We start from the raw sequence: 19,611 nt of genomic DNA on the forward strand, positions 1-19,611 counted from the left end.
GTAGGCCAAGCTTAAACAGGGAATAAAATGAGGTTCAAGAAAAATCTAATGATGTGTGTGGACCCTGAGCATCTGTGTGGGGCAGGGGGGTGGGGGGTGGGGGGGTGTGCAGGGAGAAGAAGAAGAGAATGGTTGACCTCAGGATTTCAACAATTAAAAAGGAACAACCTTCATGTAGAACTGCTTAGAAAGTTCTTGGAAAATCTGAACGTGCCGCAAAGTTAACCTTGGCAAATGATTTCCAAATAGATCTTGGCAACTAGAGAGGAGAAATCCAAGGCCAAAAACTAAACTTGTTATGATGACATGAAGCAAGACCTTCTCTTTAAAGGCATGTTGCTTAAATATCTCATGCATATCAGCCACTCCCTCCAAAAACAGCCTCAGTCAAGACCACCAGTAACTGGGTCATGAAAATGACTCCCCTTGGAATATCTGGTTTTCTGTCCCTGAAGATTATCAGCTGGCTGAAAATAAAACACAATTAATCTAGAGAAGAGCTGCAATGACTCAAGTGGCTATGTGAGAGCCTGGGAGAGCACACAGCCTGGAAAGATTCTAAAGCAGTGAACGTCTCCACCTTGGCAGAGGCACAGCGTGAGGGACCCAGGGGGGATCCGATAACCCTCCACAAACATCTCAAGTGTGAAAACAACAAAGAGGAACAGGAATTTCTTATCCTGGTACCAAATGTACTTCTGGCATCATGAGAAGGAAAGTAAAACCTATGAAGAAAACAACTCCAGTTAATACCACCCAAAAAGATGTTCCAGGTTCAATCGTAGGCTTTCTTCTTGCTCTGTAAGCAATTCTATTCTTTGCACCAACTCATTTCTAGCAATTTTAGAGTTCTTTTTTCAAAAATATTTTGCTTCTGTTATTTAAAATGTTTCCTTCAGAGTTTAAAGAGTTTCTTCAAACTAAAAAAAAAAAAACTGCCAGGATCAGGAAATTAAGGGTGGCAGCATCTACTCAGTTCTAGCTGGCCAAACAGAAAATCTGATTTTTCACCAGATTTCTCCATTTTGTAAATACTGGCTCAAAGGGAAGGAAAAAAAGAAAAAACACATTATATAGGCAAAACAAAATAGTTTGCAGGTCCAGTCTAGCCCTTGGGATGTTTGCAGCTTCAACTCAAACTTGTCAGTCATTTGCCACTATTTTTAAACTTCTATATTTAGATATTTGAGGATCTAAAATTTAGCCAAGCAGATACAGGTTAGTCACTATTCATTATTTCTCATAAATAGAAAGTACTCTGCCTCAGACTCTCAACATCTTCGAAGAATTGTGCACACAGACAACCTTTTTCGCTCTGCCATCATATTCTTCACAAACATGTAAGTCACATAGGTCTGCCCAAGTTGACTGAGCTCTAGCTCACGGAATCTAATTTGAATTTGCAATAAAAGAGCTACTGTAACACAAATATTTTTAGGAAACTGAGTGAGGCTAAATAAGTTTGTATCAGAATCTTACTTTCCCCCATGAGCTTGAAAATGTTGGAGACTCAAGGGAAAAAGAGCTTCCCAGGTGGTGCTACCTGCCAAAAAAAAACAGGAGACAGAAGAGACACGGGTTCAATCCCTGGGCAGGGAAGATCATCTGGAAGAGGGCATGGCAAACCACTCCAGTATTTCTTGCTGGGAGAATCCCCATGGAAAGAGGAGCCTGGGGGCTTACAGTTCATAGGGTTACAAAGAGTCGGACATGACTGAAGTAACTTAGCACGCAAGGGAAAAAAGAAAAAAAAAACAACAAAACACACATGAGCTGTAGAGGAAGCATGTATGTACACTTGGGGGCCCTAGTCCCTTATTTCTTCCCTGTGGTTCCTCTCATGTCCTGCTCAGCACAAGCAGACTCATCAATTCAGCAGAGCTTTTGGTCTCAGGGTCCACATGGGAGACTCCAGAACCACCAGGAAGGGGGCCCTTCTTGAACTTCTTGCGGCTTGCTATCAGTCCTTCTGAAACAGTTTCATTTCCAAGCTCTAGAAGAAACCTCATGAGAATCAGCTACAAACACTTGAGTCCACCTGTACACTTGCTGAATCTTCTATGATGGGGCCCAGGAATTTTTATTTTTAGACATTTGTATTTTTAACCAGCTTCCCCCAGGTGATTCAAACCTGCCACTGAGTTTCAGAATGAATGCATAAAATGAATGCACAAATTCCCTTTGATCTACAGTCCAGGGTTTATAACCCAAGAAAACTTCTAACGGTCTCTGTACATCACGCAGCATAAACCATTGGCACATACTTGCCCTCTGCTTGGAATACTGATATGGTTTAACTCCTAACACACCTACTGTATAGCCTGGATGCTGATGTGCCCCCAAAAGTCAGGCTGAGATCCTGTCTCCCAAAGGTGATGACAGTAAGAGGTGGGGGCCTTAGGGAGATGCTTAAGTTGTGAGGGCAGAGTCCTCAGAAATGGAACTGATGTCTTTGAAAAGTTTCAGAGAAAGTTCTAGTCCCTCCCACCATGTAAGGATGCAGCAAGAAGGCATCGCTGGGAACCCACAAGAGAGCCCACGTGAGAACGTGACCATTCTGATGGCCTGATCTTGGACTTTCAGCCTCCAGAACTGTGAGGAAATTAATTTCTGTGGTTTACGAGCCATTCAATCTGTGGCATTTTGTTATAGCAAGTCACATGGTCTAAGGTAACTTCTCACTTTTTTCAGTTCCACTCACCATTCAGATCTCACTCAATACTTCCCCTGAGGATTCTTCCCTAAGCGCCTATATTCTAAGCCACAATCCCCCTTTATGGATCTTATAACAGTTTTTTTGTGTTAAGTCACTTCAATCGTGTCGGACTCTGTGACACCATGGGCTGTAGCCCTCCAGGCTCCTGCTATCCATGGGATTCTCCAGGCAGGAATACTGGAGTGGGTTGCCATTTCTTTCTCCAGGGGATCTTCCCAACCCAGGGATCAAACCTGCATCTCTTACATCTCCTGCATTGGCAGGTGGGTTCTTGACCACTAACGCCACAGGGAAGTCCCAATAATAATAGTTTGCAAATTTCCTTATATTATAGAATTAGATTAGATTCCCTTGAATTATAGGGTTAACAGAACCTGCCAAAGTTCTCACACATTGATCTGAGTGGTTATTCGAATAGTGTCAGTTTCTAACTAGATAGTTCAGGTCCAAGAGGACAGAAATCACCTGGGGTTTGCCCACCATTGTAACCCCATCCTCAGCACCAGGCTTGCCATACTCCAGGTGCTGAAGATATATTAAAGTACGGAACTAATGATGGGACGTGGAAGGGGGGAACTTAACAATACTCTGAGTGACACATCAGCAGGATATACACCATCGACATAGCAGAAGTGAACCTCTTAAGGGGTTAGATCATTTCATAATGGAGAAGTTCCTCTTTTCAGGGTTTAAGATAGTAAGAGAGCTAAACGTGAAAGTGGGGAAGACTGTATGCACAAACGCAAAGTGAATCATTATCACAGTGTTCCACCGTGGATTACTCCACACTACAAGGCCAGCAGTTTACTTGAAATGGAAGGTGTAATTTAAGAGTCGCCATGCATTAAGGTAGTCCAACAGTGAATTCACAGCCACAGGTGACACCTGAGTCTTGAAAGGAGGTTGAAGGATTTGGTATCAGAAAATGTTCCCAAATGATGTCATGAGAGGCCACAGTGAAGAGCAATTGCTTTGCAGAAATGAGAAACCATCAGATCTCAAAGCCAGATTTCTCTGGAGGGGAATGATGTAGGACCATATGAGGAGGTAGAAGCAGAAGCAAATTTAAACTGACAGTTGATTTGGGAGAACAGCATTGAAACATGTATATTATCATATGTGAAACGGATCGCCAGTCCGGGTTCGATGTATGAGACAGGGTGCTCAGGGCTGGTGCACTGAGATGACCCAGAGGGATGGGATGAGGAGGGAGGTGGGAGGGGGGTTCAGGATGGGGAACACATGTAAACCCATGGTGGATTCATGTCAATGTATGGCAAAACCATTATAATAATTAGCCTCCAATTAAATAAATTTATATTTTAAAAAAAAACTGACAGTAAACTTTGCTGGCTTCCAGGGACTTATTTGCATAAATTAAGATACTTGAAATATTTACATTTACACTTCAAACCTTGAGTGAAAAAAACAGAAACCTATCATTTCCCCTCATCTATAAGCAGATTCTCACATTTCCAAGATGATCTTTGATTTTTTTGTTTCCAAAGACCCAGTAGGACCCCATTTCTTCCCACCCCTGAGCTTGCCACAGGTTATAGAACTGAGCCAGGGAGGGCCTGGCTGAGGGCCTCTTTACCTGCACCTGCCTGGTCCCCAAACTTCAAACCCTCACTACATGCAAGCACAGCCCAAATTTATTTCCAGTGCTAAGATGAGATTTCTTTTGTGTTATGATTTCCATTCATCTTGTGTAAAACTTACAGGATTTAAGTTGTGTTAAGTGGTTCAAAATGCAGTCCCAGTGGCCAATGTGAACTTCTGTCTGTATTAGTTGTTTTGAAAAGTCTACCACAGAGTCATGAATATCTTAAAAGCAAGACCATGACACCCACAGATAAAGTCCTCAAAATGAGGGCCACTGAGCCAAGCAACTGAAGACTCTCCCAGGGAGGACCTGACTCCCCTGCCGAGAGCCGGTCCACGGCTGCTGGAGGCTCTGTCCCAGCAGAGGGTAAATTCTGCTCGTGCTTGTCCCAAGACCCGTGGCTGGACCAGAGGCCACTACTCATGCTAAGATGCCACCTTTCTGGACTTCTTGGAGTGGTTCGTCACCCCCTTTCCTATTTTCCCTATTTGACTGACCTGTGCCATGTGCTTACTGAACACTAGCTCCATTTCACTTATTTCCAATCCTGTGATTCTTACCCCTCCACAAACACCCAGTCTTAATGTTTTCTCTGGGCTGGTCTACTACTGACCATGGTCAGCGTGTCCTGTCTACCTAGATACTGAACGGTATCTCAAACATAATGTACGATCTAACCAGAGCTCCTGGTTTTCTCTCCAAATCTGTTCAGCCCAGGTCAACTCCATCTCTGGAGCAGGTATCATCTCACCATCCAAACCTTTCTAGTAGGGCCTTCCTCAGGAATTCCCTGGTGATCCAGTGGTTGAGACTCCAAGCTTTCAATGCAAGGGACAAGAGTTCAATTCCTGGTCAGAGAACTAAGAGCCCATTTTGTTGCAAGGCATGGCCCCCACCCCCACTCCCCCCAAAATAGATCCTTCCTTGATGTTTCACTTTCACGCACACCTCAAGCCCACTCACATCTCCATTCAGTCACAAAGACCTGCCCGATAAATCTGGAATCTGTCCGCTTCTCACCACATCCACTGCTGTTATCCTACTCCAAGCCATCGGCCTCTCCTAGCCCCACAGTCTGGCCTCCCTACTTTGGTCACCTTTGCCCCCCAAGCCATTCTCCAACCAGAAGCCAGAGTGATCCTTTTCAAAAATAAAGAAAGTAGATATATCATTCTCCTGCTCAAGACCCTCCAGTGGTCTCCAAGAATATTTTTTGTGTGTGAGGGAGTATAATTGCTTTACAATACTGTGTTCGCTTCTGCTGGACTGTTAAGTGATTCAGCTATATGTATATATATCCACTCCCTCTTGACCTTCCCTCCCACCCCATACCACCCATGTAGGTCACCTCAGAGCACCAAGCTAAGCTCCCTGTGCTATATAGCTGCTTCCCACTAGCTATTTTTCACAGGGTAGTGTGAATATACACCGATCTTAATCTCCCAATTCACCCCACCCCCCTTCCCCTCACATATCCATTCTCTCTGTCTGCATCTCTATTCCTGCCCTGCAAATAGGTTCATCTGTACCATTTTTCTGGATTCCATATATATGTGTTAATACACGATATTTGTTTTTCTCTTTCCGATTTACTTCTCGTCCTGACTTGGGGCTTCCTTGGTGGCTCAGATGGTAAAGAATCTGCCTGCAATGCGGGAGACCCGGGTTCCATCCCTGGGCTGGGAAGATCCCCTGGAGAAGGAAATGGCAACCCACTCCAGTATTCTTGCCTGGAGAATCCCATGGACAGAGGAGCCTGGTGGGCTACAGTCCATGGGGTGGAAAAGAGTCAGAAAGACACAGAGATATCTTATTTCCTTACTTTGCTCCATGCAGATTTAAAAAGCAGAAGTAGAAAGATGGTAGAACTGAGAGTTCTAGCTCTGGCTCTGCTACTAACTGTAGGAAAACAGTGCCTTCACCCTTCTATGCTTTATTTGCAAAATGAAAGGGCTGTAGGTCTTCATAAAATTCTAATAGTCTGAATCCAGTATACAATTTAACATGCCTGCCTCTGCTTACTCTAATTCTCCCTTTCAGTAAAATGTCTGTTTCATAAATCCTGGCTCTAAGCACACCTCCTCCAGCCCAAGGTCCACGCTTAGGAACACTCACACAGAGATGCCTTGGTTTTCCTCTCACTCTCATTTGTTCACTTCATGTAGAAAAGCGCTAGAAAGGAATCTCAGCCTTCCATTTGGGCAGCTCCATCTCTGATGTGGCAACTCTACAGCTGGAAGGCACCCACACGAGATGGCAGAGTTCTGGCTATACCCTCAGATGGGTCATTTCAAGCCGCTATAGGTCTTCCAGTTGACACAAAACTAAAACCAACATGCCCAGAGAAAAACCCAGCACAGACTGTGTGCTCTGGCCTCTGTTTAGTCAGAATGTTGACCCTGTGATAATTTTTTTCCCTGTAGGATTTTAGGAAAGATTAAGTTTTAACAGTGAGCATGACTTATCCCAGAAAGGAATACCATCTTCTAGGAGAACCAACTAAAATATACAAACCCAGTGTTTCCCATGAAATAGAAGGACAGAAATTAGTAAGGAACTCATATATATGTACGTGGTTTGAGAATAAAGGACCCCAAGCAGACAAGATGACTTTCCCATTTAGGTCCATTTTTAACAACACGGTTTGATGGAAGCAGTAGGGAAGGGGGAACAAAGAAACAAACCGCAAAACCCTCATGCTCAGAAAGCCAGGAAAGGAAACCTCCTCCGACCTGCCTTAGGACAAATTCAGCAAATAAAGGAAAAGCACTTAGCCATGCCCATGTCCCTTCCCGTAGCTCTATCAACAGCCAACTTCCCCTTCCGCCCTGGTATTCTCTGAGCTTCTGCACCAAGGCCACAAACAGCCCAAGAGGTTGCTTATTCTCTTGTTCTACATTCCGAGTTAACCTGCTCTGGGGTTAGCTCCCTGCCTTTTTTTTTTCCTGTCCCCCACCCGCTATGCTTTTCTTTGATTCACCAGAATACTACAATTTGAGATTTTTAAATCCAATGTATGTCTTAAAAACCATAAAGAATTGTCATCTTATTGGGTCTACAAACAGAAAATAAATGGTAAGTCTGTGAAATGCAAGATCTTACTTAAAAGAGCTAAACACAAATCTAAAATCTAGCCAGAGAGCACCAGTATTCCTGCTCCCCAGACTGACTCCCCTTCATCCCAAGTTCTTTGCCCAGAGCCCTCCATCTGCCTGACCCTCAGTTCCATCCTCCCATGCCACCCACACCGCCCAGGGGCTCCAAGACAGTTGGCATCACAGCTGCCACGGGCCTGAGAGCCCTGATCAGAGGCTGGAGGGAGCTACTATGTTAAAATGAAGGCTGACTACAAACACAGGCTGAAGACGAAATGTTTACATCTACTCATTTGTTGATAGCAAACCAAGAAAAACAAAGAAAATACCTTTCTCTTATCACCAAATCTATGGAGGATTTTGTTCGTTTCAAAGGTCCACTCAGAAAATATGCAAGAATATGTACACTTACAACTGATTTGTGTTGTTTTAAGGCAGAAACCAATACAACCCTGTAAAGCAATTACCCACTTAAAAACAAGTTAAAAAGAAAATATGCAATGGCCATCTAATGCAGTCCTATGTTTGAAATATGTATTAAGTCCACGGAGCTTTAAGACCCTGGAGACATCTCAATTGGCCTTATCATTTTTTTTTTTTTTAACCAAGAAAGCAAAACGTTATCTGCCATCCTCTCACCTAAAAAGTCTGCAGGAAAATCTGTTGGCTGAATTTACATGGGTTCACAATCTTAAGGCTGAAGTTTGAGACTTTCTCTGTGCACCTCGTAGCAGACAGTTCTTGAATTGTGTCATTGTGTGCAGGCTGACCTTCACACTAGCCTGCCTTTTCTCTGGGGCAGGGACCCACCCTGGGCTTACCCATATGATTGGGCATTTGGTAGACAATGCAAATATTTGCTAATTTGTCTTAAAATAGTTTTAAAGCAAATTTAGTTGCTTAGTTTTCTTTTGACAGGAAAAAAAAAAATGTTAAATTGTCTCCTTACCTTTTTTTTAAAAAAACTAGGAAAATAGAACAGACCTTATTTGATAAATAAAGCAAAAAGAAAGTGAAGTTGCTCATGTCTGACTCTTTGCGACCCCATGGACTGTAGCCTACCAGCTTCCTCCGTCCATGGGATTTTCCAGACTAGAGTACTGGAGTGGGTTGCCATTTCCTTCTCCAATAAATAAAGCAAAGAAAATTCCAATACGTTCTTTCTGAATTATAAGGAGGACTGACTGACCATAGGGGTTTCCCGGGTGGCCCAATGGTTAAGGATCCGCCTGCAATGCAGGACACGCAGGAGACATGGGTTCAATTCTTGGGTAGGGAAGATCCTCTAGAGGAGGAAATGGTAACTCACTCCAGTATTCTTGCCTGGATAATCCCATGGACAGAAGAGCTTGGTGGGCTACAGTCCACAGGATCACCATGAGTCAGACACGACTGACCATAGGAGGGAGGACCTCTATTCTTCTCCACCTTCATTCTCTGCCCTTCCCCACTGCTCATCCCAGCACAGAGTGTTCAATAAATGCCTCACAGCAGTGAATATGTATAACCTACATGGTTAAAGGGAAAGTTCTGCCATCTTGGTCATTTCTACCATCCTCTCCACCCGCGCCCCCACCCCCGCCATTTCTCATTTTTCTTCAGCCCGCAAACCAGTCACATTTCAAAGATAACCAGAGACACTCCAGCTCAAGAGTTAACTGTGGCCAGAAACCTAACCTCTTCTAACCCAAAAGCTGAAGTCACAAAGAAACAGATTTTCCTCCTTCAAGATAAGGGTTATCTTTCTAGCTGAGGATCTTGGAGTCTTTTTTTTTTTTTTTAACCTTCCAACACTATGTAAAAGTGGTATCTGGGTGCACACACAAGTCTTTGAGCAATGGATATGCAAATCAGAATGTCTATATATGCAACTGAACCACAGGCTTTACCTTAACAGATAAGTGCTAAAATAAATTCACTTCAAACATTTGACTTTGCACTATGAATGTGAACTTGAATAACTGGTGCTAATTTAGAACTGCAGTGCTAGGATGGGAGCTCTGATTCTCCTCATTCAAGTACTGCACTGCCATTTGTCAAAAGAGCAGAAAATGTAATTTTTCCTTTGTTGAAAAAGATTGAGTGTTTTGGTTTCGTCACAAAGCCATAGCTGAATAACATTCTGTATTATATTTGTAACTCACTCTCAAATGAGATGTCACCACAACCCCACTCTTCTTTTGTAGGTGGTAAATAAAATAGAACCGAAATTTAGTTTCAAAGTTTCTTACAATTTACAGGGAACAACTCTTTAAAAATTAATACTTTGCCTCCAACATTTTGACCTCTTGTTTTTACTTTTTCATGGTTTGGATCTGAGGAAAAACTAACTGGGGCAGAGGATGTATCAACCAAAACAATTTTTTTCTTTATATTTTCTTTAATGAAGTCAGTGCCGCCCCCTACCCTGCCACAAAGTCAAAAATATCAAAGACAGCTCAAAACCTTTCTGAAACTTTCATGATAGAACTGTCCACTGCTTTGACAGGGTTGTGGGTTGTAGGTTGTACAGGCATATACATTTGTCAAGTGTACACATTTTTCAAAACAGAGTAAACTGTTCTCTAACCATCTCTATATTTTACTGTATGTTAATCATGGCTCAATAAAAAGATTTTTCAAAACCTCCTACAAATCACATTTCAGTATCTGTCATTAGCAATCCATCTCAGACCTGAGTTTCCTGTGTGCCAACAAGATCCTAAACCCAGGAAGGAATCTCCCTCTACAAAGGCCACGGACACCCCTGCCCAGAAATCTCCAGAACCTCCCCTTCAAATCTTCCTTCCCACCGGAATTGCCCCAGATAAGAACTTCCACTCACCTCGACTGACTGAGAAGGTATTTTCAGCTTTATGAGCTTGGCTTTGGCAGGCACTTTTAAGTCTGATTTCTCAAAGGTCTGCTGCCGGTACTCCTCCGGCAGGGGTTTCAGTTCGGGAGATTCGCTAGGAGCCTGGTCTTGACCGTCCATGGGCCGGACATAAGCTGTGGGCTTTTGCTGCATTGCAAGGCTTTTTGAGGGGAGGGAGGGTGGGGGGAAAGTCTGAGAAGGTGGCTGAGGAGGGGCTACCCCAAGGCTGGCCACCGCCACTGTGCTGTCTTGAGGGGTCTCTTTATCATGCACCTTTACCGCTAGGTCCTTGGGAGACTTGGCCAGGCAGTAGCCTTTATTGCTATTGCTACTGCTGGGAACTTTGCCGCTTCCTTGCGTCCTGGGAGCAGTCTGCTGGTTGGAATGTACAGGGGACAAAGGGGGGACTGGGGAAGGCAAAGAGAACAGCGGCGAAAGCTCCCTCTCCAGAGCGGAGTCTGTCGTCAAAGCACAGTGGTCTCCATCAGCCCTGCGGTCACCCTTTTTGTGATGACTGGAGCCGTACCCCTCCTGACCGAGGTGCTCTTGGGTCAGGTGCTGGCTGTCCGGTGGGCCATAGCTTTTGACGTGGAGACTTGGCATCGGTTCCATTCTTGGCTGTGCCATCTTTGGGTGGTGGCCGATGTTACTAGCAGGAAGTGGTCCACAGGCAGGAGTGTTAACGGGCTGGTGGTGGACACTGGTGTGGAAAGAGTGGGGTGGAATGCTGCTTCCCTTCTCAGGAAATAAAGGGTATCTTGGCTTCCCCAGCCTATTTTCAGAAGCATCCAAGCGCTGGGGGTGGGACTTGCTACTAAGGAACTCCTTCATCTCTTCATAGTTTCCCAGCATGTTCTGTATCCGACTGGATAGCTCATCACCTTTCTCTGTCTGAAAAAAAGAGAAGACAGCAGAGTTAGATACTAAGGGACAAAGAGAGAAGGGAAATCACCATTTAGTAAAAACCATGTTACATAATGCCGTTAGAAAAGAAACATCTCAATATAATGTGTAACACAATTTAACATGCAACTTCAACTCAATTCCCCTATTGAGAAGCCTGCCATGGACAAATATTACTAAATACAGGACACGAACATTACGAAAGAAAACCACAAACTTTGATCATTTTGATTAATGAGGTTCAGAGGACTTATATATTTTGTTTTCAAAAACAATCTCTAGGATAACTGTCTTATTTCCACAGTTGTGACCCTTGTTCAGACTCACTTTCAACACAAAGTCAAACATGCTGATAAATCGGACTTTCCCGTATTCAAGAAATACCTTGTATGGCTCTCCAAAAAGGGGGATCTTTTCAGAAAATGCCTCTTTATCTTGGTGAGCTTCCTGGTTGCGTCTTTCCTTCTCTCTAATTCGAAGCAGGTTCCTGTCTTCATTGTACAAGCTGCTTCAGACGCCACAAAAGAACAGAAACAAAGTTTATCAGTATCCAAGCCTTGCTGCACACGCACGTTTGTGAGGGAGGCAAGGACAGCTCAAAAAGCTGTGACAACAGAGAGTTGATTTAAAGAAAGCCCAAGGGACCTCCCTGGAGGTCCAGTGGCTAAGACTCCACGTTCCCAATGCAGGGAGCCTGGTTCGATTCCTGGTCAGGGAACCAGATCCCGCATGCTGAAACAAAGAGCCTGCATGCCAAATAAATAAATAAAAACAAATACTAAAAAAAGAAAGAAAGAAAGCCCAAGTGCCTCATCCTGCTCCTAGATTAAGGCAACAGTCAACTAACTGGCTGTGACCCTCCAGCTCCAGTACTGGCTCTGGAAACCTAAGCAATCATTTTGCCCGCCTGCCTTTGCGGCTCAGGACTGACTCCAAACGGAACAGTCTTTTATATAGTCAGTGGGGGAACTGAGACAAGATTAATGATATTTTTGCTTCCAGTCTGCAAAATACCAGGTAGAGGTGGAAGCTTTTCATCTGAAGAAGTCAGCAGGATGTGAACTTTAAAAAGGCTGTTTTCCTGGATCAGTATTGTACATTTTGGAAGATTAAAATCAAAGGGCTTATTTCATAATTAAAAGATTACCAGGCACCCAAAACAGCATTTACTTTCTTTTCAGCCCACTCTCCTGGAAGTGTCTTAGCATGTAAACCTGAAAAGATAATTTTTATTTCTTATTTCAAGTGTCAAGGATGGGAAAATCCGATTTTAGATGTCAGCTCTACCACGGAGAAACCTATACTCTGATGGCCCAACTTAAACCACATAAAAATGTATCCTAAATCATCAGCCCTGAAGGGGCTTAAGATCAGGCACCAAAGGGGTTAAGATCTGTCAAACAAATCACAAAAAATGGAAACCCACAAGAGTGCAGTTTTAGCGTATAAACCAGAAGCGGGCTTCCCTTAGGTCAGAACTGAAGCCAGGCCATCCCACCCCCACATGTGATATGTAAGAATAATGAAAATAAGAACTGTTAAAAAGGGGCTTTCCCTGGTGGCTCAGTGGTGAAGAATCCACCTGTCAGGTGCAGGTGACATGGGTTCGATCCCTGATCTGGGAAGATCCCACATGCCTCGGAACAAGGAAGCCCGTGGACCACAACTTCTGACCCTGTGCTCTAGGGCCCTGGAGCCACAACTCCTGGAGCCCCAGTGTCCCAGAACCTGTGCTCCACAACAAGAGAAGCCACCACAATGAGAAGCCCACGCACCACAGCTAAAGAAAAGACCATGCAACAAGGAAGACCCTGCACAGCCAAAAATTTTTTTTAAATTATTCGAAAAAAAAAAAAAAATTGGAAAACCATTGGAAAAAAAACTTCTGCCCTCATAGACGTGCTTTAGCATATCTACTGAACCTTTTCCCCTAGTTTATTATCTGAATAAATCAAAAAATATTCAGCTGTCTCTCCAAGGCACTACGTGCCTTAGAAATTCTAGCCTTGCTGTTGGACACCCTCCCCTCCACCCCCTTTCTCAGCCTCTCTCAGGACTTCTCTCATTTCCCTAACCTGAGCTTACTTACTGGTCTCCCTGCCTCCCTGACATTGCATCCCTCTAATTCAGCCTTTTCGTGCAAAGAAATCTGACCTAAGGCTCTGGTTCTCATGTCACAACCCATATTTTAAAATAACAAGCGTTCAATGGCTCTTTGCTGCTACAGAATCAACTCTCAACCCTTGCTTTGGCATTAAAAACTCCCCCATGATCTAGATGGACCCCAAAAATGACCTCACTGCTTCCTAGCTGGCCCACCATGCGCATTCTGCCTGACAGCCTTGTCCATTTCCCAAACACATCTGGTCAAGGGCACCCTCCTGTTCTAATCCCCCCAAGCCCAGAACCCCCTTTCACTGAAGGATAACCATTCTTCCAAGACCAGTGTACCCACAAAGTATGATTCTCCTGCAAATCACCTCTATATTCCAGGCACACAAGACTACTCCCTGCTCCTCAGTGATATTGTGGACTTTTGACGCTTTCATTTTCATTACATGAATTTCTTCTGCTTCTCTCTCTCTCAACCACATACCCTAGCCCCAATTTCCAACTACCAGTAACTATCTGGAGTGACTCCAATTTCACCCACCCTCAAGGCTTCCTCCAATCCACCTGATGGTATATCATGTGGTTCTCCCTCTCTTTTCCCCTTTCCCCTTGAAAAGAGGAAGACCCATCATAATAGAACCTCTCATATTTTCCTGTCTCCTGGTGCTAATGCAGAGCACTCTGCATAAAAGCTAAACACTCAATGTTTTTTAATTTAAAAGCAGTCACTAGGCTTACAGTGTATTACTTGTATTTTTCAAATATAACTCTGAAAGAGACATGTAAGAACAGTGTTTAAAAAATTACAATCACTAAAAAATGACTCTGCTATTTCTATAGCCTTTCAATCTATAGGTTGGGGGTGGGGGGTGGGGGTGGCGTAGTAGAGGCTAACCTACCTGGTTGCATTCCCTGGGATGTAGTAAAGAATAACCTGCTTGGACCACGACAGCACAAACTTTCCCTCAATGATGGGGTATTTTGATATCAAATTTTAAGAGAACAACAATGTGAACATTTATGTGAGTCAATGAAAACACTGAGGGAAAACTAAACCAGAAACTGGCTTTTGGAGAAGGGGAAGCAGCTCTGCAAGGGTGTCTGCTTTGCTGTTCTCCTCACAGAGGCAGTTCTCCCTTGTCTGATCCTGCTGGTTACATCAGTGGAGTTTCTAGAGCCTGATTTGCTTATGAGTGTTCACGGCCCGTGGCTTTAAGAGCTCTGCCCACTTCTGAGTAACTGCTACCTTTGCCTTAAAAAAGGGAACCCTAAATGACAAAATTCTCAGTCCTGGATTGAAAACTGAGCGTGTGTAATAGCAGTCCCTTAACTGGTAGGCTGCTCAGGGTCCTTGCTTAAGTTTCCTGTCAATTGCATGCACGTGAAGACAAGCTACACTGGTTTACAGTTACACAAGTATTATTAAATCGATCATCTCAGTCTAATCTCAGCAGTTAGGGTTTTTAACATGCTTCTAGATTTTTATTCCAAAATAATACAAGCTGCTACATAAATAATGAGAAGAACCCGATTTTACAAAATTCCAAACACTGGTTCCTGATTCAAAAACTGAGGCGCATACCTCCTACCGGGAAGAAATTCTACTAAAGATTCTGCTTAGTTAAAGGTTTTACTTCATTAATTAAAAAAAAAAAAGTTCAAAAGACACACCCAGATTTCATTGGCAGACGTATGTAATATTATAGCAATTTTTTTTCCTTTAGGTTTTAAAAGACTTTATTGGGTGCTTTTTTTTTCCTATGTCAGTTTTGAGATGAACTTTGAGTATTTTTTTTTCTTATTCACCATCACCCTTCAACTAAGAAACCCCAAAATAGTGAGGTGGGGAAAAGCCATCCCAGGTGTCACCGGTAGGATGAGTTTTATGAGGTCTAAACTTGGTGAGAGAAAACACTCTCACCCACACTGTCTGCTGGGCAACTCCCTCTTGGGTCTTGCTCACCAAGGCCCCTGGGCAGGGCAGAAGAAGGCAGAAGAGACAGGAAGTGACCAGTCCAAGCCCCAGGACAACACAGGGTAAACTGTGAGCCCTCGTTTTTCTAGAATGTCTACTTTCTTGTAACTAACAGGATTTTGCCAGTCATACTGGAGGCTTTCTGGTTTACTTGGCTTTTACTTATTAAGTTTGCAGCTGGAAAAGACCCTGATGCTGGGAAAGATTGAAGGCAAAAGGAGAGGGCGCAGCAGAGGATGAGATGGTTGGATGGCATCACTGAGTCAATAGATGTGAACTTGACCAAACTCCAGGAGACAGTGGAGGACAGAGGAGGCTGGAATGCTGCAGTCCATGGAGGCACAAAGAGTCAGACAAGACTTAGTGACTAAACAACAACGAAGTTTCCAGTGGCTTAAGGAATGATTTGTTGAAGTATTGGCCACATTTTCTCAAGAATATCTTCTTTTTCTTGGTTTCCTGTTGAAATCAGGGTAAGTTTACATTTTAAAAACATTAACTCAGTGACTAGCATGAGTAAACCATTGTTCAGCATCTTACACATCACTGGTTTTAAACCAAGGTGCAAGCAAGGAGGGGGTGGATGGAAGAATTTTAAATGAGGGGATTTTAGGAAGCAGTAAATGTCCTATGTGATTCATAAACTCTGTAATTACCTTTGAATAATTACAAGTTGACTACCGTTTCTCTTAATTAAAGGTGGCAGTTTTTCCTCTGGCATGAAGGGGTGGCGGGGGGGGGGGTGGAGATGCATTCTTGCTCTCACAGGATCACTTCATCCCTACACCAGCCTTGTTAGACTTCATCACTATTCACATCAAGTGCCTTACAGCTGGTCCTTCGTGTCTGGAGATGAGGAACTCTCAGACATGGAGGGACTGTGGGAGGCCATCTCCTAAGAGAGACTTGAGCATCCGGGGATTTTGGTATCAGAGGGGGTCCTAGCACCATGCCAGCAGACTCGAAGGGACGAGTTCCCCTTCACTGATTTCTTCACGGCTCTTTGCATTAGACAAGAGGTACTCAAACTTAAGTGAGCGTCAGAAGCACAGGGAGGACTTGTTCAAACCCAGACCTCAGAGACCCGCCCCCAGAGTTTCTGATCAAGTTGATCTGATGTGGCGCCTGAAGTCCGTGAGTTGAACAAGTTCCTACGTGGCTCTGGAGAGTATGAGAGCACAGCCTTCGGGGGCTCTATAACTGCTTCAGGCTCACCCAGAAAAATAACAGTGAGGCTGAGAGGGGCAGAGCCAAGGATGGTCCTCACTTAGCATAGGCCAATCAGCGGGCACTGCTTTAGGGACATCGTATCAGTCTATTTAATATTCACAACTGCTCTGTGAGGAGATATTAACCCTGTTCCCCAGGTGGGGGGGGGGGAAGGTTCAGAGATGATCTTGCTATTATTAATATTAAATGGTAGACCTGAAAATTCAAGTACAGGTCGCCTGACACCAAAGCCTGTGCTCTGAATTACTGTTTAGCTAGCAAAGCTTTCAGGCTGCTTCCAACTGTGCAGAACAAGAAGGCATGCTAAAGTGTGCTAATTTACCAGCAGTCATAACTTCTTATCAGGCTTCCCAGGTGGCTCATTGGTAAAGAATCCGCCTGCCAATGCAGGAGACACAGGTTCCATCCCTAGGTTGGAAAGATTCCCTGGAGAAGGAAATTACTACCCACCTTTAGGATTCTTGCCTGGGAAATCCCATGGACAGAGGAGCCTGGAGGGTCACAAAGAGTTGGATATGACTGAGCACGACTCACTGGAAGAGACTCTGATGCTGGGAAAGATTGAAGGCAGGAGGAGAAGGAGATGACAGAGAATGAGATGGTTGGATGGCATCACCGACTCGATGGACATGAGTTTGAGCAAGCTCTGGGAGTTGGTGATGGACAGGGAAGCCTGGTGTGCTGCAATCTATGGGGTTGCAAAGAGTCGGACAAGACTGAGTGACTGAACTGAACTTAGCATGCAGGCATCACGCATAATTTCTTATAATCCCTTAGTCTCAGAGAGGTACATATCAACAATTTGGGTATTATGCCTGCCGGTGGAGTATCTTGGAGCCATAAAACACATGTTCAATTAAACATATTCACAGAGGTCTGTCCCTGCCTGAGGACCCAACAGTGGTCCCTGGGAATGGGAGGAAGGGTGGAGGGAGGGAAAGGGAAAAAAAGAGATGGTGGAAGGGGGAATGACAGCATGAAGTTGCTCTTAAAATTATAAAAACTGTGCTACAATGCTTATGTTAGAGACTTTTTTAATTTACAGATTTAAGGTCACTGACCCCATAATAACCTCTGGATTCACAAGTCATCTCTAATGTGTTCAGAGGCTCTTCACATTAATTTCTTTCAAGAACAGGCTATAAATAAACTTGCACTAAAGTAGCCATTATATGCCCGATCCTGGGCTCCGCTCCCATTAACTTCTGGGCGGCTGACCTCGGCCATGTTCCTAGGGCCTCAGTGCCAGCTTTCTGGTCAGCCCAGGAGTCCCCACCTAGGGGGCGAGAAACAAGTCACATGGTGATTAGAAGCGGTTGACTGCATTCAAAAACAAGCCCACGTGCTGAAGTGCCCCTGGGGGGAGGGTGCAAAGTCTGACCACCCAGCAGATATTCATGAGTTCCACCTGCTGCCGCTAAGTCAGAGCCTGGTAGGCTGCGGCCCATGGGGTCTCGAAGAGTCGGACATGACTGAGCGACTTCACTTTCACTTTTCACTTTCATGCATTGGAGAAGGAAATGGCAACCCACTCCAGTGTTCTTGCCTGGAGAATCCCAGGGACGGAGGAGCCTGGTGGGCTGCCGTCTATGGGGTCGCACAGAGTCGGACCCAACTGACGCGACTTAGCAGCAGCAGCAGCAGCAGCCAAGTTCTTGGGGCTTCCCTGATGGCTCAGTGGAAAAGAAGCTGCCTGCCAATGTAGCAGATGCCGGTTCGATTCATGGGTTGGGAAGATACCCTGGAGAAGGAAATGGCAACCCACTCCAGGATTCTTGCTTGAGAAATCCCATGGACAGAGGAGCCTGGCGGGCTACAGTCCATGGGGTCCCAAAGAGTTGGACACGACTGAGCGACAACAAGCGGCCAGGTTCTTGGATTACATACTATTGTCCACTGTCTGAAATGTTCGACGTGGATGTCTCAGAAAGATTTCTGCAAAATGCATTAAACCACCTCCTCTACTGCATTTTCTTTTTTAATTAAATGAACTAGAAAGACCGATGGAGGAAGAAACCACAGGCTTCAATTTCCAGTGCCTGGCGAGAGAGCAGTGACATATGAGATCCATGAGCCGTTACTAAGGTGGGCTGCGTTCCAGATGCTCTGACAGAATTCCAGCCCTCTCCATCAGGAAGGAGCCCAGGAACCTGAAGGAAGCTGGGAGAGCCAGAAGCTGCCAGGGTGCGCTCACTTCCAGAGAGGTTGGAGAGACCCCTGAGGAAGTCAGAGCTGCCCAGTCAGCACCCGAAAGCAGTCCCTCAGTCAACCCCACGCTGAGGCCTGTCAGGGCCCATCGACTCCCATTTTTCAAATGCTTCCCCTTGGGGGTCTGGGCCCATGTGCTAGAACACTGAGATAAAAAGAAGAAACCACAGCTCCGGAAGGACTGGTGAGAAGTGAGCCCCCTCTTTCTCTCTCTCCTGCACTAAAAGAGGAAAAGAGCCTGCCTGTGTGGAAGAAGTGGATGGAAGACCTGGGCTGGGCCTGGGATGCTGGGTGCGCTGCCGTCGTCTGGTTGGAAGCACCTTCCCTGGGCTGAGCCCACGGGCCCTGCTGCTAATCTAGGTTAGGCACGCAGGGGGCCGAATGCCACCGGGCGCTGCCATGGCAACTCGGCCCATGGGGCAGGCCATGCACAGCTGACTATTCATTTATCACCCTTGACTGGTCACTTCGCACAGATCTCCTTGTGATGGATGTGACCAACTCATGTTGAAAGGTTTAAATTCTCCCTCGGAGGACAGAGCGCAGTTTCTCCTGTGTACTTATCTTCCTGGGTGTCAAAGAGGGAAATCCGGAAATCAACGGGGTGCGTTCATTCTCGAAAGGAATGAGCCTTCTCACTGTTTTTGAAGCCCTATGCCTTTCGGATTTGAACATACAAAGGACAGAGCAAAACGCACAAAAGACAGGCGACTCTGGCTTAGAGAGTGGAGACCTCTGTCACAGACGATGGGCAAAAAAGACAGCAGGCTTGGGTGCTTAACTCGTTGTGTGAGTGACTTTTGGAGGTTGCCCAAAAAGTTCGTTTCGATTTTTCTCTAATATCTTAAACAAATACCCAAATTTTTTGGCCAATCCCATTGTTTGAAAGTCACCCCTATTGACTTTTCAAGT

General features: G+C 44.8%; 1 protein-coding gene and 1 long non-coding RNA gene across 41 annotated transcripts in view; both read right to left on the bottom strand.

Moving 5' to 3' along the window:
• The window catches only part of AFF1 (ALF transcription elongation factor 1), a 198,940-nt gene that overhangs the window by 91,788 nt on the left and 87,541 nt on the right, over positions 1-19,611 (bottom strand). For 25 of the 40 annotated variants that reach the window (XM_081580924.1, XM_081581046.1, XM_081580912.1 and 22 more), the window contains 2 exons: positions 11,559-11,679; positions 10,242-11,162 (listed from right to left, as the gene is read on the bottom strand). In XM_081580924.1, the coding sequence (XP_081437050.1) occupies positions 10,242-11,162; positions 11,559-11,679 (1,042 nt within the window). Of the gene's footprint in view, positions 1-10,241; positions 11,163-11,558; positions 11,683-19,611 lie in introns of all 40 variants that reach the window. The other 15 variants (XM_081581042.1, XM_081580893.1, XM_081581038.1 and 12 more) reach the window with 1 other exon arrangement.
• Positions 1,422-7,252, bottom strand: LOC145542450 (uncharacterized). Its single transcript, XR_014079857.1, has 2 exons — positions 6,091-7,252; positions 1,422-2,861 (listed from the first exon to the last, which is right to left on the bottom strand). It is a non-coding gene; the product is annotated as an uncharacterized LOC145542450 (long non-coding RNA).

The sequence above is a fragment of the Giraffa tippelskirchi genome, chromosome 1 (assembly GCF_054371585.1).
Source record: "Giraffa tippelskirchi isolate mGirTip1 chromosome 1, T2T-mGirTip1v1.2.pri, whole genome shotgun sequence".
Classification (NCBI taxonomy): domain Eukaryota; kingdom Metazoa; phylum Chordata; class Mammalia; order Artiodactyla; family Giraffidae; genus Giraffa; species Giraffa tippelskirchi.